Source organism: Netta rufina (assembly GCF_964035555.1).
Source record: "Netta rufina genome assembly, chromosome: 17".
Lineage (NCBI taxonomy): Eukaryota > Metazoa > Chordata > Aves > Anseriformes > Anatidae > Netta > Netta rufina.
Genome location: NC_140141.1, coordinates 10,761,871 through 10,788,475, shown reverse-complemented (window position 1 = coordinate 10,788,475; position 26,605 = coordinate 10,761,871). Strand labels below are relative to the sequence as shown.

Genomic DNA, 26,605 nt, shown 5'->3' with positions numbered 1-26,605 from the left:
ACAGTCTGTTTGCTGCAGGTACCCATTTATGAGCAGAGGTAGAGAGGCAGCCAAGAACTGGGGCTGCTGGGGCTTTGCAGCCACCATCACTGCCCTCTCCTGAGAAAAGAGTCTGCAGTGAGGAGCCACCGGTGTCAGGGAGTGCAGCAATGTCACCAGCACTCTGGATCAAAGAACTGTTTACTCTGAGACTTGTTAAATGTGAAGAATACGTGAGAGGAGCTGCCGGGGTCATACTGGTTACATACAGCAGCCTAGTTCCCCAAGGAAATGAAACAGGTAAGACATAGCACTCTGTAACTCTGCCCTTGCACAGTTTCAGCCCTGGCACAGTTGCAAAGAGCTCCACGCTACAAAGTTTCTACCTGGTTACTGAGAATAGGAAGCAGAGGGAGGAATTCAAAAACGGACTCACGGCCCTGTGAAAGGGAAAGGCTGCAGAGCGCTCTCAGGGCATTAGGCCCTGAAGAATCCAGAGGAGAGCGTGATGTCAAAAGGGAACAGGCATTAAACGGGGCACAGCTTGCTGCTGGGCTTGGGGAGCGACCTGTAGGATCAGGAGCACAGCATGGGCTGGGCTGTGCCACGTCCCACCCTTCGGATATCCCCTGGTGAAAAATTTGAATTTCCAGCAGTGATACCCTGGTGTACACCTCGTGATGACACCTACACCTCGTGTGTCAGCACCTGGTGAAAGTCAGGGGTGAAGTTCTAAACCAGGTGCTGACACACGAGCAAAGTACGGGCAAGGGAAAGAAGCCAGGGATCTGCACTCCTGGCCCAGTCCCTTCACCAGCAGACCTCCTCCTCCTTTTCAGAGCAGCAAAGCTAAACCTAAAGTGGAGAGACATCTTCATGCCACCACTCTGCTAGACCCAATCTAGGAGAGGCAGCTCCACCCCTGGACAGCTGGAGCCTTAATGCAAACATTATCTCAACTCTAATGCATTTATCTGGACGAGTTCAGTCTCAGAGGAGTCAGCAACGTTTCCAGGAGAGGATGGAGGAAAGAAAATAGATTCTGTGATTATTTCTTAGCCTTTGTGTCCTTGCCCTTGCCTTTGCCCTTGCCCTTCTTCTTCTTTTTTGACTTGAAGGTGGACCGAATCAAGTAGCCTCTCCAGAAGGCCTGGATGCGGGTGGCAGCAAGGGTCATGGTGGCCAACTCCTCCAAAGCCTTCTTCTTCTTCTCCTGACATATCCTGCGCTCCTCCTCGATCTGGGAATACTCCTGGAGAAGCAGAGCGTGTTTCTCCATCAGCACGGACAACTCGGCCTTCTCCTTGGTGTAGGCAGCGTGAACCTCCTCGTACTCAGCCTAGCAAAAGAGCAGACAGCACGGAACATTCAGCAGCTCCTCCCTGAACATTATTAAACACCTGGCAAGGGAAGGAGCATGGCTAGCAATTAGCAGCCAGCTCCTAGGCCCCTCCCGACATTTTGCTTTGCCAGTAATCCAGCAGCTTTTAGCCATCTCCATGAAAGGGCAGGAAAAAGCACCTAGGGCCATCTCAGGGGCAACTTTAGGGGGTGCTGACGTGATTCTCAGCCTCCTGCTCCACAACGACAGAAAGCTTCACAACTCTTCCTCTGGATGGAGAGCTGCCCCTCGCTTCCCTGGCCTCCTGTGTGAGAGCCACGCGTCCACGTGGACGGCGATCTACCTGAAGGTGTCACCTCACGGGAGAGCAAAGCACGTCAGAGAGGATACCTGTTTTTCTGCCATGTCTGCGTCGTATTTCTGGACCCAGTTCAGAATTTCCGTCTCTGCTCTGCACTTCCTCTGAAACGAAAAATACCGTGGGTTACCTGCAGGCACTTCAAGTGGAGTAAAAAGCCTGAGCTAAAAAACAGCATCAGAGCTTTGAGCCCCAGCATCGTTATCCTGGAGGAGAACACCTCCTCCTTGTGGCAAGCTCCCTTCAGCTGACGTGTATTTTGCCCCTGGTTTGGATAGTCTCAGGGGACAGACCTCCATTCCCTGAGGCCAAAAGCACCTTGTTTGTTTTACAGCACAGAGCTGGGCGAGGGCTGAGGACTGGAACGCGTCTGAGAGGTGTGTGGAATGAGACAAGTCATCGACAAACTGGGGCAGCCACCCCAAAACTGAAGCGACAGAGAAATGCTAAACATGAAGGCCCTCCAAATACAGAGCCTCCTAAAACAGAGACATTTCTAGTTGTGAGACGGTTCAACAGTGGCCTGACTCGGCGGTTTAACCAGGTTTAACCCCATCAAGAAAAAAATCAGCCAGAGCCTATCACAAGCCACATGATTTCCTGTATGACACTGGCCCAGGATGTCCCAAGGGCTTCCAGGCCATCACGAGGTCAGACACGGCACTTCCCAGCTATTCACCCCGCAAGAACAATCTCAGGCCACCCGGGGCTAACGCACGTGCTAAGAAGAGGGAAAGGACACGTCTGTAGTCGGTAAATCTCCCTGTCCGAGCCGAGCGACTCGTCGTGACAACTACTGCAGCAGCCTGCAGGCTCAGAAGAAACCAGCTGATCAAGCCACTGCACTACGGGAGGTGTAAATGGGTGCCTTGGGTTTTGAACTGCAGCTCTGACTTGTATTTGTGCCTTGTCACAGCTGCCCTGTCCTACATTGCCCAGTGCACGAAGGAAAGAGGTCCCGTTACCAGAGTGTGCAGTCCTGTTTGGGGTAAACACCAAGAAGGAGACAAAATTAAAAGAAAGGAAGCTCTATCTTTTTCTAGCTCCAGATTTTCCATGCCCAGTTATCTCCCGAGGCCACCTGCATTCAACCCTGAACGCTACAAACAATAAAAGATGTTTTTATGCACAGGCTGGACCATGTTTGCTAGGCTCACCCCACCCCAAACCTCTTGTTTCTTAACACCCGCCTGTCTTGCTGCAGCCTTGCTGCTCTGAACTTTGACTAGAGCACAGCCTCTCCAGCAAGCCGTGTCGCAGCACTACACGCGGGTGTTTCCTGAGCTGGGTCAGGGCACAGGAGGAGGACCCGTGAGCAGGCTGCTTCCCCGGCACCGCTGCAGGCTTGCTTTCCGCTGGAATCAGCAGAGCAGGAGGCCAGCGTCAGCACACTGACACACAGCGTGTGCATCCTGCCAGGAACTAGCAGGAATCAAGTAATTAGTGGCAGAAGGCAGCCGCCAGACCTAACAGCAGTACAACAGGTCTTAAATTTTGTATTCTGGAGCTCTCCTGCCATTCACCTTTCTGAGAGCCAGCTCTGATGCTCGATGCTCCAGCACCAGCTTCTTGAGTTGTGCTCTCAGCTGCTGAATGTCCTGCTGTAGGCTGGCACACTTGGCCCGAGAAGCTTGCAGCTCCTCTTTTTGCTCTTTTTCTCCTTCCCACTTGACCTGCAGAATGTCGGTCTTGCAGTTTTCAGCTAGATCTTGCATGCTCTTTTTGAGGCCTTTGATCATATTGTCCTTTTTCTGAACCTAGACCCGGAAAAGAAGAAAGAAATACCATCAAGACTCGCAGGTGAGGCATAAAGCAGGCAGAAAGCACATTGCAAAGGTGGAAGCGATCTAAGAATAGGGACCTGCCACAGCTGGCTGGGAGAACAATCAGATTTCCGCCAGCTTCTCCCCTGTGAGCCTGAGAATAAAGCTGGAGAAGGAAGGAGCCAGACCAAGACCACCGTCACTGAAGTCTTCTCATCTCGACAAGAGCCAAAATCATCCCTCAGGATTCGGATGAGGCTCAGTGACTGTCTGGGAGATGCAGCTCAGTGGGCTGCCTGCAAGAGAAATCCTCAGCTGGGAGCAGTGAAACAGATTTGCTCGTTACGCGCTGGACAAGCTGCCAAACTGCACGTAAAAAATCTCAATTCACAGATCTCCAAGGAGCAGAGGGGATGGGGAGCACGAGACAAAACCTTCCCCCTCTGACCCCTTGTGCAGAAAGGGGAAGTAAAAGCACACACAGAAAATGAGGGACTGCTTGTCAGGAGTCCAGGGCTTGAATTCTGGCACAGCCCATGGGCTCACAGAAAGAGCCTGGCAAATGCCTGTTAGTTAATCCATGCCTCAGTTGCCTTCGCTGAAAAAGATGAAGACATGATACCATCAGATATTAATTACAAATGCTCCAAGGCAGCTAGTATTACCAAGTTGGAAGTCACAGAAATATTGGTATTAAGCAAGAGTGAAGGCAGAGCAGATATTAAAAAAGGATTTTAATCTGAGCAATCTCTCCCCAAATGACTTTTCATCATTTCATCAGCAGTGAATGGAGCCTCTCCCTGGCAGCTGACACTGTGGCCCTGCCAAAACACCACTGCAGTAATTTGTGCCTGTCCTGCAGCTCCTTTGTAAACCCAGTGACTTGTGCCCTTTAAGTTGGCCTGTGAGAGCAGGTTCAAAACATGCCAAATGCAAGTTCAAAAATGAAGCATCCAGTAGGAATCTTTAAATTATATTTCACAATGAAATAAGTATCTTTCGATTTAGGATCTGATTTAGAAATCATCTCTGGAACCGCCACTTTCATATCTCCAAGAAAGGGGTCAATCTTTAGCTTATCAAAATTTTGCACCAGTGACCCTTTATCAGGAAACATGTTCTCACACTGTTGTACCTCCTCATCTCGAGTACAGATTGCTGCCAGCAGTTCTGCCCGCGAAGCTGTGACTGTTTCAGTGTTTTTCTTAATCCGGAGGGAGACATCTTCCATGAACTGAACCATTTCTTCCTCTTTTGTGGGATTAGTCAGGAGTCGCTCCAACATGAAATTCCTGAACTCCCTAAAGGCTTTGATAAACGCTTCAGCTGATGGCTCTCGTGGCCCAGCTTCGCATTTCAGAGCCTTACAAATTGAAGGGTTGGCCTGCAAAAGCCTCACGATATTTCTAACAGAAGACTTCAGCTGTTGTTCGAGCAGGCAGAGAGAGACCCTTCGCTCCTCAGCTCTCTCGGCATCCTCTTCTTCAGGGCTGGCAAGCAGTTGCTCCATTTTGCTTGAAAGCTTCTGGTGCTCAGTTAGGTTCTTTGTGATCTCAGGTCCCAGCAGAGCCGAAAACCTATCCAGCGAGGCGAGAATACGTGGAACCAAGCAGCTCAGCTCCAGCTTGGCAATCGTCTCGTCCAAGACGGATATAACCCATTCCGTTTCAATGCTATCAGGTTTTAACCAACGCGGATCTAACACCTTTGTGGCATCTAACGCGGTCGCTGCCTTCTTTGGAGACACAATGCCCATTGTCAGGGGCTGGTTGCTTTCCTTTGTGTCCTGAGAGGACACCTGGAGCTCGGTAGGATTTGCCGTAGCCATGTCTTCAGTTAAACACCTGCGGGTTTAGTGTGGCAAGGTCTAGAAGGGACACAATGCTCTCATAGTACAAGAACACAGAGGTCCCTCTGCTGCTTCTGCCGCAAATTCTTCCTTTGTGGGTTTTATTTCTGAAAGGAAAATATGATACGAGCATTAGAGGGACGATGTAATTCAGGAAAAGCTGGGAATTTCAGGTTACCCCAGAGCTCTCCCTGGGTCTGTGCACCCAGGCAGGACACGGGCTCGCACGCCACAACTGTTCTCTATCCTAGAGAGGCTGCTGAACCCCCAGGGCCATGAGAAGACCCCCGAGGAGGGAGGGCAGCCATAACCCCTTGGCCCCCATGGCTGTGGGGGGAACCCCTCAGCCCCTCAGCACCACCTCAGAAGGCCCAGCCCGGGCCCTGCGGTCGCTAGGCAACGCGAACGCGGGGGCGGGGCCTCCCGCCTGCCTCCGCGCCCGCCCCTCCTCGAGCCACTCAGCGTCTTCGCTCGCTTGACGGACAGCGCCACTGGCCAATGAGAGGCCTCGCGGCGGACAGAGGCCGGCCGGGGTGTTGATGGCGCCGGGCGGCCATCTTGGGGCGGGAGGGCTGGGCGGGGAGGGGAGGAGCCGGCTCCGCTGGGCTCCTCCCAGCTCCCAGCCGTGCGAAATAAAAATAAATAAATAAAAATAAACATAAACTTCGTACACTGAAAATGAGCTTTGCGGCAGTATTAAATCACGATGTAGCCCCTTCAAGGGGGGTGAACGCCAGAGCATTAGCAACCAGAAATTACCCCAAGCGTGCTGTTAAAGAGGGCTGGTATTACAACGCTCTGCATTTGGGGTATACATAATAAATAAACCAATAAATTAATAAATAAACTCCAGAAAATAAATCCATAACCTAATAAACTCCAGAAGGCGGCGGCTGGTGGCAGCGCTGAGGAATTCCCAGCAAGCTGCTCATGACACCGGCGGTGCCCAAGGGGAAGCAGCAAGCACACAGCAGCCCCACAGCGGCTGCGGGACCCAGCTGATGCACCCAAACCAGCCCAGCACCTTTATTTCTGTGCACCTTTATTTCTTTATTTCTTCATTTCTTTTATTCCCTGAGCCAGCACCTGCAGCTCCGACAGGGCTGCAGCGGGGCCGAGGTGGGATCAGATCCCTGTGTGGGCTCTGTGGTGTCAGCTGGATGTGTCCCTGCCAGCCCTGCTGTCCTTCAGCCCCTAGTGAAAGCACAGAGCTCATCAAGAAGACCTTTCAGCTCTCTAATTTGGTGGGTGGGATCCTGTGACCACACTGGATCCAGCCCAGCCTTGCTTCAGGATGAGCAGGAAGCACAGGAGGGCTGGCAGGTAATGGGGGCGGCGTGCCCTCGGCTGGATGTTTGCCCTGCCCATCAGCACAGCTCAGCAGAGGGGCCCTGGAGATGTGGAGAGCTGTCACTGCCTAATGGGGACTTCAGGGCTGAACCCTGACCCCCGTGAGAGGTGAGAGGCTGCTGCCTTCCCTGCGAGGCGTTCTGGCAGTGAAATCCATCTTGAAAAGGATGTTGTTTTCCTTCCAAAGCTGATGAGCCTCTTGATTGCTCCGTTTGAAAAGGGACGTGGCTCTCTGAGAAATGCAGACTCAGGCTTCCTGACAGCCATGACCTCGAGGAGGGATTGAGATGGACTGCTGAGAGGCTGCCAGCCGCATCCTGCACGCCCCATGCGCGCAGCCTGCCTGAGGGACAGAAGGCTTCTTGGAACATAACAGCAGGGGGATGATGGAGAAGCGGTGGGTCGCATCCAAACCTCCTCTAAACTAGGGAAAAGATGTGGAGCACTGCAGCTCGCTCCTGGCCTTGGCTAACTGGAGCCGTCCCAGACTTGCAGAGCAGACTGAAGGCAGCCCAGCTCGTCCTGCAGCATCACACACCGCTGCCGGGAACAAAACCAGGCCAGTGTGGGAGCTGTCACTGAACCTGTGTCATCCCAACCTCTCAACCAAGACGTAGAAAAATCTCAGATCCATCCTGAACCAATTCCCTACAATCTGCTGGTCCGCACGCAGCAGCCTGACTGAGCCACAGCGGGGCTGTCCTGCCTTGGGGGCATCAAACAGGAGCGAAACCAGAAGAAGGGGAGATCTCATAGCCAAGGGACGGGACCTCTGGGTGGCAGCGGGGACAGCAGGAATGGGCAGCGAGGGGTTGCTGGCCTTTGCAGCTGCTGGCTTTGCAGAGCCGGGATGGAAGGAACTGGTCCCACCATGCTGTCGGTGGCGATGCCCAGGCTTTGCTGAGCAGGGCACGTGCTCCCATTTCCAGCAGGACACGCTGACCCTTTTGCCTTCCTGGTGGCTTCAGGAAGGAGGACAGGTTGGATCCAGGAGTTGTCTCCGCGGAGCAGCAGGGGCACAGGAAGTCCTGTGAAGACCTAGGAGCAAAACAAAGGCACAAAGAGCTCTGCTTTCCCTTCGGAGGCAAAGCAGGCGTCACGCAGCCAGCAGGCAGCGGCTAACGCTGCTTTGTGGGCTTTTTTTTGCCACCCAGCTGCTTCCTCCTGTGGAGAATAACTGAGTACATAAACTGAGTACATGTTTCGGAGGTGGACGGGCAGACGGATGGATGGTTGCAATCATTCGCTGCTCCTCCTAAAGCAAAAAAAAAAAAAAAAAAAAAGGGTGCATGAGGAGAATTTGCCCAGACAGTAGGTTTAAAATAAAAAAAAAGGACTTTTCTTCCCGTCGGGTCATTAAACGCTGCCCCAGGAGGTCTGCAGCAGCCCAGCAGCACGTGGGGGAGGGGTTCTCCTTCCACTGCCCCCTGGGGACCCCTCGCTCTGTTTTTCTCGTGCTCCACAAGCCTGTCACCTGCCCTGGGGATGCAGGCAGGTGCTGAAGAGCTGCAATGCTGTGTGGTGACCCACGAGTGGCTGGACCAAACCCAGAAGCCCTTACTCAGGGCTAGACCAGCCCGTTCCTCCCAGCATCTTCCCACAAGGGAAACCTGGGGGTGGCCAGCACGGGGCACCTCAGGCTCCTCTAAAACTGCCCTGTGCTCTTTGCCTGGTGGCACCTCCTTGCTTTTCACCTCAACACCTCTCATCCTAGGTTTCAGTGCTAAAGCCAGCCGCAGTGAGCACGACCGAAGACATTTACTGCCTGTCCTAGCTGGTGACTGTCACGGTGAAGCACAGATCCAGATTTTCCTTTCCATAGAGGGAAAAGGCTGCAGACGCAGGGCTGCCAGGCAGTTAGCTCTGCTGGGAATTTCTCCTTTCCACCTGGATGTCACCGCTAACAACGCCGCTGGTACAGGGCAGGGTCCAGGCAGCAGCGTGGAGGAGGCAGAGTGCCCACCAGCAAGGTCGAGAAGGAAGGGTCTGTCCACTCAGGTGGCTGAGTCTGGCTGAATTACCTGAAATTCTCCTAAGGAAGAAGGATGAAAAAGATCTCTCCGTTTTCAGGACCCAGAAATTAGGGGGAAAGTTTGTTGTTTCTTTAAAAACTAGCCTTACAACAAACTGAGAAGACATTTCATCATCAAGGACTGATGCCTCCAGATTTTGGGGCACTGGACTGTAACTTGCCAAGTGTGCTGCCCTGACACCAGAGGGCTGTACAGCTGCATTGGATCCTGTGAAAACTCTCCTTAGAAATCCCAGCCAAAGGGGACAGTTTGAAGGTACTGAGCATTTTCTAATTCGGTGAGGAAGAGACTGAGGATGTGACAGCAATATTCCAGCATCCAATTATTCCCTCAGGGCCACCGGGAAACATTAAAAAAATCGCTCTGCTTCATCTGAAGCAAAAAAAAAGGTTTATGTTAAGAAAATCCCAACACTGCAATGCAGGAATCTGACTGAAAAAAAAAAAAAAAAAAAAAAAAAGGCACCTTGAGACTGTAGCATCTCCTCCACCACAAGTCTTGAAAACAAGTGGGCTGGACGTTTTTTCAAGGAAAGTTCCCTGCAACTCACACACCATAAATTTATCCTGCAAGCACTCACAGCAATAGGGTGGACTTTACAGCCCTGGTTTATAAAACATTGGTCTAAACCAAGGAACTGCTGAAATCACGATGCTTGGGCTTTCTGGCCAAAGCAGGAAGGCAAAGTGCCCTGGCACAGCTGCAGTAAGGTGAGGGGAGAGGACTCAGGTGGTGCTTGATGGGTCCCAAGGGCAAAAAGCCTGGTGCACAGGAGGCGAGAGGAGAGCTGAAGGGGACTCATCAATGTGTGACTGCCCAGCTCTGTCTGATGACACCCTAAATCCTAATTCTGGATTCATCCCCCTGGTCCTGCAGGAGAGGGTACAGCTAATGAACCCATTACTGCGGGGCTCAGAGTGGGAAGCACTACAGGAGCAATCAGGCTGCTGAAATCTTGCAAAACCTTTGACTCATCCCCGTTCCTGGGAGGCCACGTGTCAGCGCTTCACCCGTTTCTCAACATTTAGCTATTTTAGGAATGACATCGAAGTGCAGGTGAAGTCTGACCGACAAGGTCTGTCGCTCACGACTCCAAAACACCGCTGACCTGCAAAGATCATGCTGAAGGCTGCCTGAGAACCGAGGCCTTCCCCCCCATGATAACACCCCCAGGCGTTTGCTTCTCGCCCTCCCCATGGACAATCCCCAGCAGAGACTTTGCCAAGTCCCGGGCATCTGCATCCGGACCCAGCAGGCTGAAGATTTAAGGTCCAAAGCGATGATTTCATGGTTCCGAGGAACTGAGACCAAAGCGTTTGCCCAAGACATTCCTCCAGCCTCGAGTCATCTGCGGGTCTTGCTGCCAAGGGAGGGGAACTCCCTGTGCTTTTCCACAACACAGCACCCCAAACACAGCCAAGTGAGGGGCAACAACCCAGGGCTGGGGCGGGGTGGAGGTATTCACTTTTTTCTCCAGGAGAAGCAGGGCACGGCGGCTGCTGCGGCTGCTACTGGATGATTTGGGCAGGGAGCTGTCGGGGCCGTGGCCTCCCACCTCGATGTCTGAGCCTACAAAGCAGCTTCGGGCATGGTGTCACATGAAACGGGGTGCAAGCGATGCTCCCCGGGTCTGTTTTGGGGTGCGAGGAAGGGGACCTGGGCTGGCATGGGTGTGTGTGTGTGAGGGGGTCCCACAACCTCCAGGACAGTACCAGGAGGTCCCACCACCCCTTGCCTGGATGAGGGGGTCCCGCAGCCCCCAACAACTTTGAGGAGCTCCCACATCCCCACGGTTTGGGATGATACCCAACGTTTACAAGCCCGAAGCGAGGATGTGCTGCTGTGCTGAGCACAGCCTGGCTACTAGGACGGCTTGCCCGGGAACCGAGGGGAAGCGAAACGTGGATCTGCACCAGAGCTCTGAAATAAATTCTTGTTATCCAACAGGGTTGTGGCGTGGAGGCTGTGCTGCTAAAGGTGTGGAGATGTGAACAGAAGCTTTGGGGCTTGCTGTAAATGCAGCCGGGTTCCTCGCATCGCTTGTGTCGGGGTCCCGTTGGTAAGTTTGAAGTGAAGCATCATGTGCCGAGTGTTTCGTTCCGGCACAAACCGTGCCTATAAAGCAGGACAGAAACTAGCTGCGGCTCAGGATACTTGGAATGGGACCAATGTTTGCTCTTCCTGAGATACTTCTCTGGGTTTTGACACAACAACCCCAATTCCGGTCATCTGCTGCATTGCAGAGAGGCCGGGAAGGGTGCAGACTCCAGTGCTGGGAGAGCCTGAAGTCCTGAACCCTCCTCTTCCTCCTCCTGATTCCCCCGGCTGTTTTTTTCAGAAGAGGCAGAGGAAAAAGTACAGACATGTCTTATTTTGATATATCAAAATAAAGCACAGTTTACAAGATGTCCTCGTCCTCCTGCATTTCTCCTGTTACAGACTCAGCTACAGGCAGCCGACAGCCCTGTGCACACACGGAACCACGGAATGGTTTGGGTTGGAAAAGGCCTTCAAGATCATCTGCTCCCCCCCGCCAAGCAGAGCAGGGAGCCCCCGTGCTGCGGTGAGAGCCCAGTGAGATGCTTCAAAGCGAATCCCGGAGTCTTTTTGGGTGCTGAACCAGAAAATGTCACGCTGGAGGGGAGCCCCGAGGGTCAGCCTGCCTGTGTCCAGGCCTCCAACCAGTCTTGGACGTCCCCAGATGTTGCTCTCCAGTGCAGACGCTGCTCCCCGCGTGGCACTTACCCGGTTAGGCTGTGCCACCAGGCAGGATGTGTTTCTTAACGCCTGCCCTGAAAACGCCCCTGCCATAATTTCAGCTGCAGAGCCAGGACGGCTCTGACACCTCGTTAGGATTGCAATGGGGTTAGGAGCACAAGGCAGCATGCGAGGGAGGGCTGTCCTTGCTCAGCCGGTGCTTGTCCAGGGAGATTTGGGGAGCAGTTTCAGAGCTCAGAGAGGAGGAGCTGCCACCTGACCGTGCCCCTTTGGGACACCCAAGCAGCTGGTACTGGGGAATGCCACCGGGCTGAGATCATGGCCTGAAATACCCGGAGAGGGGGACAGCAACCAGGCCAGGCCCTGTACAGGCAGCATAACCCCTCCAGCACACAGCAACCCATGGGATCCCTGTGCCCAGCCTGGAGCCAGCCCCTCTCTGGGACCAGGCCAGCATACAAAGCGCTAAAAAGAGGGCAAACAAGGCAAAAGGATGGGTTCAGCAGGATCCAGGCAGCGGTGTGGGTGCCAGCCCCGCTCCTCCATCCCCTGGCAGGGGGCAGCACAGCTGCCAGGTCCTGGGGACACCGGGTTGGGAGCTTTGCCCAGCCTCATCCCGGGGGCCGCAGCATGGCTTGCCCTTCAGAAGCAAACCCAAAATGCCTTCCAGTCCTCCCAGCTAGGGGAAAACCTCTGAAATCTGAACCCTAAAAGCAAACAGGCAGAGGAATGGGCATGGCTTGTGGCTGCTGAGCTCTTGGCAAGAGCAGGGGCTGTGCTGGCGGTGAGGCCGAGGTGAGTCACGGGGCTGGAAAAGGGCTGGGGTGGTGCTCTCGGCCCCCGGGGGCAGGGTGAAGCCCGTGGGCACGGCGTCCCCTGGGAGCTGGGGCGCCCAGCCGGTTCCAGGTGCGAAGTCACCACAGAAGCCACGGTAGGAGTACAACAAAAATAGAGCTTTATTTCAGGACAAGTGCCACCAGAGCCAGGCCGCGCTCCTACGGCAGAGCACCCGCGGGTGTGCAGCCGTGCCCGGTGTGCACGCAGCTGGGCTGGCGCTCACGTGCTTTGCACGTGCTGTGCCACTGCTCCGTCAGAGGTCGGTGAGCCCTGGCGGAGCGTAACGCCCGCTGGGGACACCGGCACCGCGCCGCCACGCAGCACCACGAGGGTCCGGCGCGCTCCGTCCTTCGTGCAGGGGGCACGAGGCGTGCGTGCACGTGCCCCACGTGTGCACCGGGCTTACTCCACCCAGCAGAGCTCAGTAGCGATGCACACACACGTGCACACACACGCATACATCTGCTGTGCACGGGGAGGTGCTTGCACACGGAGGCTGTGCACACACGCACACGCACAAGGCTCTGCACATGCACTTGTGCCTCCCGGACCTGTACACACCGACACACACGTGCCCCGTGCACAGAGCCGTGCAAAGAGAGCCACTCACACGTGCAGAGCCTGTGCACACCAGCACACACACGCCTACACGTGTGAGACCTGCTTGCACACGCAGAGCCTTTGTGCACCAACACTCACGTGCTCCCTGCACACACGCCAGAGATCCACTCACTCTTGCAGAGCCATTGCACACCTGCACGCACTTTCCCCACGCACACAGACACCCCCTTGCACACACAGACCCTGTGCACTGCAGCACACACGTGCACACCCAGAGCTCTGCACACCAGCACTTCGGTCTGCACGTGACCGTGCGCGCCGGCAGAAATGTGTGTGTGCAGAGCCATGCACACCAGCACACGCGTGCACAAAGGGCCTGTGCGCACCGGCACACACGTACACACACAGAGCTGTGCACACACACGTGCATACAGTGCTCTGAGCAGCAGCAGGCGTATGCATGCCCAGTACCATGCACACCAACAGATGTGCACACAGAGCCACGCATACAGCACGCACACACGTGCACCGTGCCACGCACACCAGCACATACGTGTGCACGCAGGGCCGTGCCCACTGGCACACACGCACAGGGCCGTGCCCAGTGCTCGCCGCCGTCCCCAAGGCCTCCCCAGCCCTACTCGCGCCTGCGGGGGGCACGGCCCGGCCACGCTGCCCAGCGCCTCGCGACGAGCTGCGGCTGGTGGTACATGAACATCCCGGCCAGCGTCAGCCCGATGCCCAGGTAGCTGAGCCCGCTCAGGTGGCTGCCGAAGAGCAGGCGGGAGAGCAGGAGGTTGCCCACCACGGTGAGGTTGCCCAGGAGATGGATGGTGAGGGCGGAGGTGAGGGAGAGGACGCAGAAGCTGGCCAGGTTGTAGAGGACGGAGCCAAGGCAGCTGAGCAGGACGCAGCCCCAGAGGGAGCCGTCGTAGCGCAGGACGCCTTCCCAGGCTGGGGCCACCTCCAGCGCCACGGCCGCCCCGAAAAGGAGCCAGAAGCTGGGCAGGGCGGTGAGGCAGAGCAGGGAGACAGCATCCAGCCGGTCCTCCTGCAGCAGCAGGCCTGGGGACAGGGGGAGGGACAGTCAGCGGGAGCTCCCCGCCCAGTGCTGAAAGAAATCCCGAAAGAAATCCCAAAAATCGCAGCAAAGGGGGATGTGGGGAGCAGCCCCATCTGCGGGGACGGGGGAAAAAGGGGCTGCTCCTGGCCCTGCTGAGGCAGTTCGCAGGGTCCTGGGGTGCCCCCCAGCCCGGGGACCGCAGGGACGTCACAGCACGTGCCCAGCGCTCGTCCTGACGCCAGTGCCCGACCCTGCGGTGCCTGCGTGAGTCACAGGCTCCGGCTGCCGCGGCGGAGGAAACGCTCCCTTCCCAACCAAAAAACAAGTGAGCTCGGGGCCAGACGGCTCCTCTCTGCTGCTGCCAAGGACATCGCGGCCCGGGTGGCCCCGCTGCTCCCACAGCGCCCAGGGGCCCCATGTGGGGACGATGCCGCTCGGTGCACAGGGACGATGCCACTCAGCAGGGGGATTTGTGGGGGCTGCGGACCCGGCCACCCCATGGGGAGGGGACAGGGACAGAGGGGAGCGGTGTGTGACTCTGTGCCAGCCAAAGGCACTGCCGCCACCCCGCAGTGTCCCTGGAGCTGGCTGGTGTGCCACCGCGGGGACACCAATGTGTTTGCTCCTTGCCAACAAACCAGGGTCACCTCGGGCCAGGATCGTGGGACAGCCCCCAGGGCAGGAAGCCAGGGGGTGAGCAGGGACAGGGTGGTGACATTGGGGTGAGCGGACACCTCAGTGTCACCAGGCTAGGACAGGGGACAGTGACAGGTACATCCCCAACCCCAGAAGCAGCGGTGGCACTGGTATCAAGGGTGGCAGAGGGGACCAGAGCGCCACAATGGTCGTGGTGCTGGTGGCACCTCCTGGGCGCAGTACTGCCACCAGCACGGGGACACCCCGGGGGCGCGCGGGCGGCACTTACTCTGCTGCAGCGACTTGAGGGCGCGCAGGACGGTGGCGGCGAGGAGGACGCAGCCGCCGGGCTGGTGGAAGTGGACGCCACCGGCGATGCTGCAGGCGGCCCCGGCGCAGACGGGCCCCATGGCCGCGTACTGCAGCGGGTGGTGCCGGCGGCCCCGCAGCAGCGCCGACAGCAGCAGGGTGGCGAGCGGGGCGGTGGCGTGCACTGCTTGCGCCGCGTCCAGCGGCACCAGGCTCAGCCCCAGGTTGCCCAGGGCCACGCTGCCGCAGAAGGTGAGGCTCAGCAGGTAGATCCTGGCACGGGGACGGACGGATGGCAGCGGGCCCCGTGCCCACCCCAGCGGGTACCCCAGCGCCACTGCCGCCAGCATGTGCAGGGACGACAGCAGCAGCGGGTAGCGGAAGCCGTGGGCGGCGAAAATCCATTTGTTGAGGCCGGCCAGGGCAGTGCCGGTGCCCAGCCAGGCCAGCACGGTGAGGGCCAGCGGCAGAGGCGGCCCCGACAGCTGCCACCCCGGCTCAGGTCTGCGGGGCTGGAGGGTCCCGCCGGTGGCTGTCATCGCTGCTTCATCACCGCCGGGGCACCGCGGGCACATGGGCACCGCTGCCACGCCGGCTGTGCCAGTGCGTGCGGCGTCCCCGGCTCCTCCCGGCGTCGGCGTCGGCGTCACCTGCCCAGGGTGGGCCCACGGAGGGGTCAGCCAAGGGGTGCCATGTGCAAGCGGCGCCGGCACCAAGGAGAGAGGAAAGTTTGATGGCGGGGAGCGAAGGCAGCGAGGCTCCTCCCCACCGGGCCGCCGCACGTCACCGCAGCCGGCAGTGCGGGCCTGCGGAAAACCGGAGGAGCGGCACGGCGAGCTGGGAACCGAGCTGGGAACCGGCAGCAGTGGCTGCGTGTTCCCCCCCGGAGCCGCCCGCAGCCGGAGGACCGGAGGCGGTGGGAGCACGGGCGGCCTCCATGGTGACGGTGGGGCTGCGTCAGTGTCCCCGGCTGACTCACGCCGGGGCGGGCGCCATCGCTCGCCGGGCCTGGCACGGGCACCGGCATCCCCGCCCAGCGCACCGCCTGCCCTGGCACCGCTCCCCGCCAGCTGTCCCCGCCCTGGTCTCGTTTTAGGAGGGGATTAAATCTCACGGGGTTTCCACGCACGTTTCAGATGGAACTGCCCTGGCACCGGTCCTCGCGCTGGGGCCACCGCGGTCCCCACCGATGCCATTGCCCCCAGCCCCTGGGGTGGGGGGTGATGTTGTCACCCCCAGCTGCTAAAATCAGGAGGTGCGTGGAGGGGACTCTCCCTGCTCGTGGCTTGTCCCGCTGCTCCCGGCTTCAGACTGCCCCACAAGCACCCTCGGGGGCACTGCGCACCCCAAAAACAGGGGCTGTCAGTCACCAGAGCGGGGGACAGCACCGAGGAGCTGCCGGTGCTCAAGCAGGGAGCCCAGGTGCGCCCATCCCACTGACCCCATCCTCACCCTCACCGGCGCACAGAGAAAGCACAGCACAGCCCGGGGGATGCTGCAGAGTTTCATTGTCATCGCCCCCATCAGTTGGGGCAGCAGCGGGGTCCCCCCCCTGCCTACCATTTGCTCAGGCGCAGGATGACGGTCTCCCCGTCCTCTGGTCTGTAGTCGGCAACGCCTGCGGAGAGAGGCAGCGGCCAGGGTGGTGGTGTGGTCAGGAAGACAGAGCCACAACCCCACAACCCCCCCAGGCACTCACTCAACCCCCCCAGGCACTCACTCAACCCCCCCAGGCACTCACTCACCCATCTGCAGGCTGCTGCCGAGGCCGCCCAGCAGCTGCCAGTAGTGCCGCTCCTGCGGCTGCGCTGCCAGGCCCAGCACCGAGGTCAGGAAGGGGCCCTGGGGGGTGTCCTGGGTCTCAAACCTGGGGGGTAGAGGGGAGTGAGGGGCCTCGGGGTCTCAAGGGTGCCAAGAAATGCAAGGGAACAGGGTGGCAGCCCCCTGCCAGGGTCTGGGTCCCCCCTTGGCACATGGGGGTTACGCACGTGAAATTTTGGGGTCCCTGCGCTGGGGCTGCCCCGAGCAGGTCCAGGAGGGAGGCACCGGTGGGCACGGGCACCGGGAGGTCGTAGAGCAGGTGCTGGGGACACTGTGCCACCGGGCACTCCACCACCAGCCGCACCATCATGTTCCCCGGCCCCACGGGCAGCGGCTCGATGGCGAGGGGCTTCAGCGTGTCTGTGACAAGGACAGCCACCACGGTGGCATCGGTACCAGCCCGGTGCCAGCCCCCTTGGCCCCACCTTGGCCCCGGCTCCTACCAGGCTCCTCCTTGCACTGCATGGAGGCGATGTCCAGGTAGCTGCGGCCATGCAGCACAGGCAGTGCCTGGGCCATGGCTGCGGCGCTGGTGAAGGCGTCCAGGCGCTGCAGCAGCGCGGCCATGGCCCGGCCGTACGCCGTATGCGTCCTGCACTTGTCAGTGGCGATGAAGACCTGGGAGGAGAGGGAGGAAGGGCTCAGGGCACAGTGACATGGGCACGGTGCTGCTGTGGTGCCATAAACCTGCACCCACACCTGCACCCTGCACGTGCCCGCAGGCACCCATGCTCCTGAGCTCGCACATGCACCTGCACCCGCGCCCACCTGCATGGCCAAGGGGGTGCTGAAGACGTTGCCGATGAAGCCGTCCTCGCTCTGCGCCACCACAAACCTTGCCCTGATGCCACGCACGGCTGCCCGCAGCTCCGCCGCCAGCCTGGACCTGACGAGCTGCTCCCGCTCCAGGCAGGCGAAGGCCAGCGCCGCCACCGCCTCCGTGTCTGCAGGGATGCCCCGTGTCACCCTGGGTGCCGCACACCCACCCCGGTGTGTCCTCGTAGGTCCCCAAGGGTCCCACGGCCCCTTACCCACGGCACTGCTGCCCGCGTGCCGGAACCGCCGGCGCTGCTCGGCCACCAGCAGCCGCTGGATCACCTCCTCGCGCACCCGCTTGCCGTGGACACACAGCGCCAGCACGCCCAGGCTATACTGGTAGTAACTGGTGAGGGGGTGGCCGTGCCGTCGGGAACCTGGGGACGGGGCACCACTGTCACCGGGGCCAGCTGGTGGCCCCGCCGGAGCCAGGGATGCCAGCGCCCAGCTGGGTGACCACCAGGGCCACCCTGCGGGGCCATCCCCACCTGCCCAGTCCTTCTCCAGGTAGTACTTGAGCCACGTCACCAGGAATCGCTGAGGACCGGGGTCCGGTGGGGGGCAGGAGGCTCGCAGCCCCAGCAGGTACAGCGCCAGCCGCCCCGTCTCCGGCCACTGCGACGCCGCCCTGGTGTCCCTACAAGCAGCGGGGTCGGCGTTGGGGAGCAGAGGGACCCACGCTGTCCCCGTCCCCAATCCCATCACCTACTTGCTGTGCTTGGCATCCCGGTGGCGATGACCATGGGACGAGTGGCTGTCCGAACCCAGGCTCCTGCAAGGGATTTGGCACAAGTGGGACCAGAAAGGGGGTCAGCGAACGTCCCCTGGTGACACACGGGGGTCTCAGGGGACCTACCGGCCGTAGCGTCCCTGGAAGGCATCCTGCAGCCGCTCCAGGTAGCGCCACTCGGCGCGCAGGTCGTGGTCCCCGGCGAGGCGCAGGCCCACGTAGACACCGGGGTCAGCGTCCAGCCCCGGCTCCTCCGCCAGCCCCAGCAGTCGCGCACTCAGCACCCTCACCACCGCCTCCTCCGGTGCCCCTATCCCCATGGGGGGGACCCCCGATGCATGAGGATGGCAGCGGTGACAGCTGCGAGCCCCCAACCCGTCTCCATCCTTTTGGGGGGATGCAGCGTGGCCGTGGGGACGCGCTCCCCACCGGGACACCCCCACCCCACTGTGCGCCCCCAAAAGTCACCAAAGAGCCGGAGAAGGAGGCAAAGCCAAAGGAAATGGGAAAAGGGGAGGCCCAGCCTGGTGCCACCCGCAACCCAACCCGTGGAAAAGGGGGGGGTCCCCGTATCCAGCCGGGGGTCCCCGTGTCCAGCCGGGGGTCCCTGTGTCCAGCCGGGGGTCCCCGTTTTACTCACGGCAGCCCCGGGCGGGGAGCACGGCCACCGGCAGCAGGACGAGGAGCAGCCACATCGCGGAGGGGGCCCGGCAGGGCTGCGGGGGGGGGGACTTTGCCCGGAGCCGGGTGTGGAGCGGGGCAGGACGCGCAGGGCGACGCGCCCCAGGCAGCGGCAGGCGGGGGGCGGCCGGCACCGGGCGGCACCGGGAGGGCACGGGGCGGGGACGGGGATGGAGGGGGCGGAACGGGGCGGGGGGGGACGGGCGGAGGGTCCGCGGATCGGTGTCGGTGCCGGTGTCGGTGCCGGCGTCAGTCCCGGTGCCCGTGCTGATGTCGGTCCCGGTGCCACCCCGGTGCCGGTGTCACTCCCGGTGCCACTCCCGGTGCTACTCCCGGTGCTACTCCCGGTGTCACTCCCGGTGCCACCCCAGCCCCAGCCCCATCCCGGCCGTGCCCCAGTGCCCCCCAAGGTGTCCCCCGGTGCCCCCCCGGTTCCCAACCCAACCCACCCCCATCCCCACCCCGCCCCACCCCCGGTGCCCGCCCCTCCCCGTTTCCCCCGCCCCTTTCCCCTCCTCCCCCCGGGCTGCCCGTGCCGTGCCTGCCCCGAGCCGTTCCCCCCGGAGTCCCCCGAGCCCCCCGGACCCCCCCCAGCCCCTCACAACCCCCCTGCACCCCGCACCCCCCCGTCCCGTACCCCGCACCCCGCAGCCGGACCGGGGGCGCAGCGGCTCCGCACAGGCGGGGTGGGGGCAGCCCGGGGCTTGCGGAGCGGCGGCACCACGAGGGAGGCGGCGGAGCCATGGGGGGGCTGGAGAAGAGAAAGGTACCGGGGGGGGACAGGGGACAGGACCGGGGACCAAGACCGGGACCGGGACCGGGGTCGGGGACGAGGACGGGACCGGGGTCGGGGTCGGGGTCGGGGACTGGGGACGGGACCGGGACCGGGGTCGGGGTCGGGGTCGGGGACTGGGGACGGGATCGGGACCGGGACCGGGGTCGGGGTCAGGGTCAGGGACCGGGAACGGGGTCGGGGACCGGGGACAGGACGGGACGGGACGGGACGCACCAGGGGCTGGTCCCGGTCCCGGTCCCGGTTCCCCCTCCCGGTTCTCGGTTCCCCCTTATTTCCCCTAGAGCTCCCCTACCTCGGTCCGGTCCCGGTTCCCCCTAGGTTCGCCCCCCCGGTTCCCCCTGGGTTCCCCTCTTCATCCTCCCCCGGGCACCCCCCCCCTTTCCCCCCGGTTCTCCCCCCTTCCCCCCTGCCTCCACCCCCCCGGCTCCCCTCCACCCCTCCCCGGTTCCCCCTCATTCCCCCCAGCTCTCCCCCCTTTATTCCTTGCCTCCTCACCCCCTCCGGTTCCCCACCACCACCCCCCAGTTCCCCCTCATCCCCCCGCTTCTCCCCCTTTTCCCCCTTCCTCCATCCCCACCCCAATTTCCCAGCCGTGTCCCGGTGCCACCCCCCCCATGACACTGCTGTGACATCTTTCTCCCCCCTCCCAGTACGAGCGGGGCTCGGCCACCAACTACATCACCCGCAACAGGGCGCGGAAGAAGCTGCAGCTCAGCCTGGCCGACTTCAGGTGCGTGGTGCGGGGCCGGGGGGGCGCTGGCTTTGGGTTAAACCAGGCTGGGACCCGGCCTCACAGCCCCTGATCCCCCCCCCCGCAGGCGCCTCTGCATCCTGAAGGGGATCTACCCGCACGAGCCCCGGCACAAGAAGAAGGTGAACAAAGGCTCCACGGCCCCCAGGACCTTCTATCTCCTCAAGGACATCAAGTTTCTCCTCCACGAGCCCATCGTCAATAAGTTTCGGGAGTATAAGGTGCCTGCCCTGCCCGATGGCCCTTTGGGGTGGGGTATGTGGTGTTTTGGCCCCTCTCCCCGGTGCTCAGCTCCCCCTCTGTGCCTGCAGATCTTTGTCCGCAAGCTGCGGAAGGCGTACGGCAAGAGCGAGTGGGGCACAGCGGAGCGGCTGAAGGACAACAAGCCCAGCTACAAGCTCGACCACATCGTGAAGGAGAGGTGAGCCCGGCTCACCGGGGGGGGGATTTTCCTCAGCAGAAATCAACTGAGGGCTCCTGTGAGGGTCTGGCTGCCCAACGGTGTCGCCCCCATCCCCACAGACCACCCGGCTGCCCCGGGGTGGCTTTGAGAACCCGTTCCCTTTCTCAAGCGAGGTCTCTGCCAGTTGTTGCAGTCCCAGCTGGTTTCTGGTGGCTGTGGGGCTGGCTGTGATGCCACCTTCCCCCTCCTGCCCGGCCGCAGGTACCCAACCTTTGTAGACGCGCTGCGGGACCTGGACGATGCCCTCTCCATGTGCTTCCTCTTCTCCACTTTCCCCCGCACGGGCAAGTGCCACGTTCAGACCATCCAGCTCTGCCGGCGCCTGGCCGTCGAGTTCCTCAACTACGTCGTGGCGTCCCGCTCCCTGCGCAAGGTGGGTTCCCCAGCGAGGGATGAGTCCTGCCGGGCTGTCCCCGATGCTTCCTCACACCCCCTGCTGCCCCGGGGAAGGCTGATGAGAACCAGGGGACACCCCTGGCCTTCATCCCTCGCTCTGTTCCCCGCCAGGTCTTCCTCTCCATCAAGGGCATCTACTACCAGGCCGAGGTGCTGGGGCAGCCCGTCACCTGGATCACCCCTTACGCTTTCGCCCATGATGTGAGTACCCGGGCATAGTGGGACCTGTGCTGCTGCTGCTGCTTTGCTTTTCCTTTCCCTGGAGCCAAGGAGGGGTGGTGGGGACATCTCCTCCCTCTACATCTCCTCCTTCTCGTGCTAGAGGGGCACATCGGGCAGTGCCTGTGGTGGAATCCACGAGGCCTGGTTTGGCAGCCCTATGGGGACGTAGCCCCTTTCCATCAGGGATGGCAGTGTCCGTGGCCCTGCTGCCTAGCCATACCAATCTCCCCAGCTGTTATACTCCTCCTTTTATCAATTATTTTACCCAGCAATTAAAGATTAGCTGGTAGTTACCTCATCTGGAGGTGCCAAAGCACGTCGGACCCCGCGCCCTCTTCGCCAGGGCGGCGAGGCAGCGTGCTCACAGCACAGCCATCCCCACAGGGCTCTGTGGGAGCTGAGGGTGATGCAGCCTGCAGAGCTGTCCCTGTCCAGTGTCTGGAGGTGGGCATAAATCTCTAGACCTGGCTGTGAAGAGGGCAGGACCTTCCTCCATCTGCAGATGGGGCCAGAGTGGGGGCAAGTGAGCAGCGGGGCTGGTGGCCTGACCTCCCAGCAGCTTCATGGGACCCTGCACCTGATGAGTGGATCTGGTCCTTCATCCTCGTGTTCTCACCCTCCCTGCCTGCCCGCAGCACCCCACGGATGTGGATTACCGCGTGATGGCCACCTTCACCGAGTTCTACACCACCTTGCTGGGCTTCGTCAACTTTCGCCTCTACCACTCGCTCAACCTGCATTATCCACCCAAGGTGAGGCCACTGCCTGCCCTGGGGACACCGGGCTGGTGGCAGCACCTGCTGCGGGGAGCAGAGCCCCGGCAGGACCTGTGTGTGTGGTGGAAGGGCTGGAGCAGAGGGTGTTTGGGCGCTCCAGGCCTGGGAGCTGTCTCCCCATCTTTGTTTCTCCTCAGATCGATGGCCAGGCGGAGGTTGAATTAAAGCCTGCGGAGGGCAAGGAGTACGCCATGGATTCGGAGAGCTACCTGGAGGTGAGGGACGCTGCTGCTACCAGGGTCAGCGTTAGGACCTGTGTGGCCTTGGCGTTCACATTGACTCCTCCTGGTGTGGAGGACTCGTGGTGCAGGGACTGAGGAGCAGAGCCTGATCGCCCCTTTTGGCTGGCCAAGGGAGGGAATCGGTGCCTGCCCTCGGGGGATTTCCTCTGCGGGCCTGCCTCTTACGTCTTCTCGGTCTCCTGCTGCAGAAACTGTCGGCTCTGAGCGCCAGCCTGGTGCGCGTGGTGGCACCGGCCCAGGAGGACGAGGTGGAGATGGATGAGTTTCCTGTGGAGGGGGTAAGAGCCTGGCGGGGTGGCTCTGCAGCACATCTCGTGGCTGGGCGAAGGCTGGGGCTGTGCAGTGTGGGAGCTGGGGGACAGGCAGGAGGATGGGGGCAGCACCCAGGAGCCCCCCATGCAGTGAGGGGCTTGGCAGGGGCTGTGTGTGGGAAGAGGCTGAATGCTTTGCTCTGAGCAGGAGACCGCTGAGCAGATGGACGCGAGGAGGAAGGAGCAAGAGGCCCTGGAGAAACACAAAAAGCTGTTCGAAGGGCTGCGCTTTTTCCTCAACAGAGAGGTTCCTCGAGAGCCGCTGGCCTTCATCATCCGGTACTTCCTTCATCAGCAGCCTTCCCCAGCAGCCCGACCTTCCCCGTTCCCTCCCAGTGGGACTGCTGAGGCCGATCTGCCTCGTGTCCCACGGGTGAGGTGACCCTGAGGGGTCTCTCCGGTGCGACCGCTCGGTGTATGTGGCTGGCAGGTGCTTTGGTGGCCAAGTGTCCTGGGACAAGTCCCTGTGCATCGGTGCCACCTACGACGTGAGAGACCCCTCCATCACCCACCAGATCGTCGACAGACCCCGGGTGGAGCAGCAGGTTGTGGGCAGGTGAGGCAAGTCACTTGTCCCTAGCGTGGCCACCAGGGCTAGTGGCTGTCCCGAGCTGTCCCCATGCTCTTGTCTCCTCACATCCTGCTCTGCTGCAGTCCTGCAGCCCCCTGGGCTCCAGAGCTTGGGGCAGGAGGACGCGTTCTGACCCCCGGCTCTGTCCCACAGGTATTACCTGCAGCCTCAGTGGGTTTTTGACTCGGTCAATGCGAAGCTGTGCCTCCCTGTAGCTGATTATTTCCCTGGTGTGTTGCTGCCCCCACACCTCTCGCCCTTCGTGACGGAGCAGGAGGGAGACTACATCCCTCCAGAGAAGCTGAAACTGCTGGCCATGCAGCGGGGCGAGGACCCAGGTGACACTCAGCTCCTGGGGCTTAAAAGGAGGGGAACCAGGCAGCACTGCTGCTTGGGCAGAGCTCTGCAGTGTCAGCTCGCTCCCAGCTGATAGCAGTGGTCTCTCTGTAGGTGAAGAGAGTGAGGAGGACGAGGAGGAGGAGGAGGAGGATGACAACGATAACGAAGAGGAGGAGGAAGAGGAAGAGTCTGAAAAGGAAGAGGAGATGAAATTGAAGAAGATGGAAGAGCAGAAGACTCAGAGCAACAAGGTGAGGTGCCTGGCAGCGGGACAGGAGCTCCAGGAGAGGGCAGCCTTTGTGAGTGCCCTCCCTGCCGGGGCTCAGCTCGCTGCAGCGTGTCCCAGCCCAGTCCTTGCTCTGGGACTGCTGTGGCCGAGCTGCTCCTGCAGCAGCCCCTGGGTCCTGAGCCCTTGCTAATGGGCTGTAGCTCCTGCTCACACTCAGCACCTGCTGAGTGGAAATCCTAGAATGGCTTCTGTTGGAAGGGATCTTAAAAAAACATCCAGTTTCAGCTCCCCTGCCAAGGGCGGCGATGCCACCAACCAGACCAGGCTGCCCAGGGCCACGTCCACCTTGGCCTTGACCAGCTGCAGGGATGGGGCATCCTCAGCTTCTCTGGGCAACCTGTGCCAGTGCCCCTCCACCCTGTGAGGGAAGAGTTTCCTCCTAACCTCTAATCTAAGTCTTCTCTAAATTTAAAACCCTTTCCCCTTGTCCTATCACTGTCTGCCTGTGTAAAAAGTATTTTTTATATTTTTTTAAGCTCGCTTTAAGTTCTGAAAGGCCACAATGAGGTCTCCCTGGAGCCTTCTCTTTAGGCTGAACACCCCTACTTCTCTCAGCCTTTCCTCATAGGAGAGGTGCTCCAGCCCTCTGATCATTTCCGTGGCCCTCCTCTGGACCTGCTCAAACAGCCCCACATCCATTCATCCTCAATGAGTTCCTCTCCCCGTCCGTCCTCAAGTCTGGGATTGCCCCAGCCCAGGTGCAGCACCTTGCACTTGAACTCATTGAACCTCAGCAGGTTTCCATCAGTCCGTTTCTCGAGCTTGTCCACGTCCCTTTGGCTGTCGTCCTTCTGTTGTACCAAGTGCATCCCTCAGCTTGGTGTCTTCTGCAAGCTTGCAGAGGTTATTCATGGTCCCACTGTCTGTTGAAACGTCTGTGGGCACCCAGCACGCAGGGTCCTGAGCTCTTGGCTCCCTGCAGGCGCTTCCTGTGAAGGTGACCGCTGGCAAGGTGAAGCTGGAGGACAAGAAACGCCTGGAGCAGGAACAGCAAAACGAGGAGAAGCGCCTGGCCATCATGATGATGAAGAAGAAGGAGAAATACCTCTACAAGAAGATCATGTTTGGCAAGAAACGCAAAATCCGAGAGGTATGAGGATAAGGATGCCTTGAGACAAGGAGCCCTGCGCTAGGTCTTATCGAACTGGCTTGCAGCTCGGGATCATTAAATCCTGTCCTGTCCCCATCTCGTGGGGAGGGAGCAGCCTCTGGCAACCTTGTGCTTCCCCAGCTCTGGTTGCAGGAGGGAGCTTCACCCATAGCTGTGCCTCACGCAGCTCCCTGCCCTGCTGCAAGCATGGGCAGAGCTGAAGCTGCTCTTCAGGGCTGAGCCTGTGTTGTCACAGGCTGGTCCCACATTTATCAAGCCTACAAACACTGCTGCCACTTGGGGATTTCCAGCTCTTCTCCTTTCTCTCCTCCCCGTACCTGAGGAGGTGGTGAGGACATAGACCACAGGTGTGCTGGGCTGAGGCTGTACAAGCCTCGTGCCTGGCATTACCAGGCTTTCAGGCGCTCAACCCTAACAGAGCAGAGTCTCCCTGTTCTTCCCCAGGGCCAAAGCATGAGCTCAGCAAGTAAAACTCAGGCGGTGCCACTGCTCCTCTCCATCCCCTGGGAGCAGACTGGGTTTGGTGGGTCTGAGGGTGGCGCAGCTCTCGGTGCTGGCAGACTGACCTGACCGTGGGTCTGGGGGTTTTTCTCTGCAGGTGAACAAACTTGCTGCAAAGAGGAAAGCCCACGACGATGCCATCAAAGAAGAAAAGAAGAAAAACAAAAAGGCGCGGCGAGCGTGATGGGGCATTGGCCCCCTGCACCAGGGGCTGGACTGGCTATGTGCTGCAGAGACCGTAGTGTTTGGGTGAAAAACCCTCAGCTTTGCTCTTGGGACAGAAATTGTAAATTAAAACGTTCCCTGTCTGTAAATGCAGCTCCTGCTGTGCCTTTCCCTGGGCTGGCTCACTCCACACAGATGCTGGGTTAGTGCATGTCGGCAGCACTGCCTGTCCCTGCCCGCCTGCCTGGAGGCAGGGTGCGTGGGGTTGCTCAGCTTGGTGGGATGTGGTGGTGTGCTTGGAGGGGCAGGGGGCTTGCATAGGGGCTGATGGGCTTCATCCCACAGCATCCTTCTGGACAGAATGAGCAGAATACAGTTAGATAAAAGCATAATAAGTGGAGTGAGCAATTGGCTAAAGGGTCGGGCCCAGAGGGTCCTTGTAAACGGGGTTAGCCTGGTGAGCCTGTTCCATTGTGTGACAACCCTCTCAGTGAAGCACCTCTTCCTGCTGTCTAGCCTAAACCTCCTCTGTTGCAGTTTGACACCACTCCTGCAGGTCTATCACTGGTACTAAAGAGAATAGATGGCCTCCTCTTCCCCTTTTGAGGTAGCTGTAGATGGCAATAAGGTCTCCCTCAGCCTCCTTTTCCAGGATGAACAGGCCAAGTGGGGTGATGGGACCGGGGTGTGGGCTGGGCTGGAGACCCCAGGCTGGAAACCCCTTCCTGGGAGCGGCTGCGGAGGCGCAGGCTGGAGCGGGGCAGTGGGTGCTGTCAGGGCAGCAACGCAACAGGGCAAAGAGTGGGCCTGGCATGGGGAAAGGGAG

At 60.0% G+C, this 26,605-nt stretch overlaps 4 protein-coding genes across 4 annotated transcripts; 1 reads left to right on the top strand and 3 right to left on the bottom strand.

Moving 5' to 3' along the window:
• Positions 1-1,027: 1,027 nt before the first annotated feature.
• DRC10 (dynein regulatory complex subunit 10) lies at positions 1,028-5,270 on the bottom strand (the record flags this gene model as incomplete). The annotated part of the gene is made up of 4 exons (XM_084297442.1): positions 1,028-1,318; positions 1,712-1,783; positions 3,203-3,436; positions 4,578-5,270. The coding sequence occupies 4 exons, from the start codon at positions 5,268-5,270 to the stop codon at positions 1,028-1,030; spliced, it is 1,290 nt and encodes a 429-aa protein (XP_084153568.1).
• A 7,054-nt stretch (positions 5,271-12,324) lies between these two features.
• SLC35E4 (solute carrier family 35 member E4) lies at positions 12,325-15,816 on the bottom strand. The gene is made up of 2 exons (XM_084297052.1): positions 14,779-15,816; positions 12,325-13,855 (listed from the first exon to the last, which is right to left on the bottom strand). Exons 1-2 carry the CDS (start codon positions 15,371-15,373, stop codon positions 13,428-13,430), a joined length of 1,023 nt encoding a protein of 340 aa, XP_084153178.1. The 5' UTR covers positions 15,374-15,816; the 3' UTR covers positions 12,325-13,427.
• Positions 15,817-16,286: 470 nt separating this feature from the next.
• On the bottom strand, positions 16,287-19,228 carry TCN2 (transcobalamin 2). The gene is made up of 10 exons (XM_084297094.1): positions 18,806-19,228; positions 18,292-18,475; positions 18,145-18,207; positions 17,924-18,072; positions 17,651-17,812; positions 17,388-17,563; positions 17,063-17,237; positions 16,787-16,979; positions 16,544-16,665; positions 16,287-16,416 (listed from the first exon to the last, which is right to left on the bottom strand). The coding sequence occupies exons 1-10, from the start codon at positions 18,858-18,860 to the stop codon at positions 16,355-16,357; spliced, it is 1,341 nt and encodes a 446-aa protein (XP_084153220.1). The 5' UTR covers positions 18,861-19,228; the 3' UTR covers positions 16,287-16,354.
• Positions 19,229-19,448: 220 nt separating this feature from the next.
• PES1 (pescadillo ribosomal biogenesis factor 1) lies at positions 19,449-25,932 on the top strand. Its single transcript, XM_084297048.1, has 15 exons — positions 19,449-19,612; positions 20,293-20,372; positions 20,461-20,614; positions 20,705-20,814; positions 21,058-21,229; positions 21,364-21,453; positions 22,110-22,226; positions 22,388-22,465; positions 22,681-22,770; positions 22,952-23,082; positions 23,234-23,359; positions 23,528-23,712; positions 23,825-23,964; positions 24,925-25,092; positions 25,712-25,932. The coding sequence occupies exons 1-15, from the start codon at positions 19,589-19,591 to the stop codon at positions 25,796-25,798; spliced, it is 1,752 nt and encodes a 583-aa protein (XP_084153174.1). The 5' UTR covers positions 19,449-19,588; the 3' UTR covers positions 25,799-25,932.
• Positions 25,933-26,605: the final 673 nt, after the last annotated feature.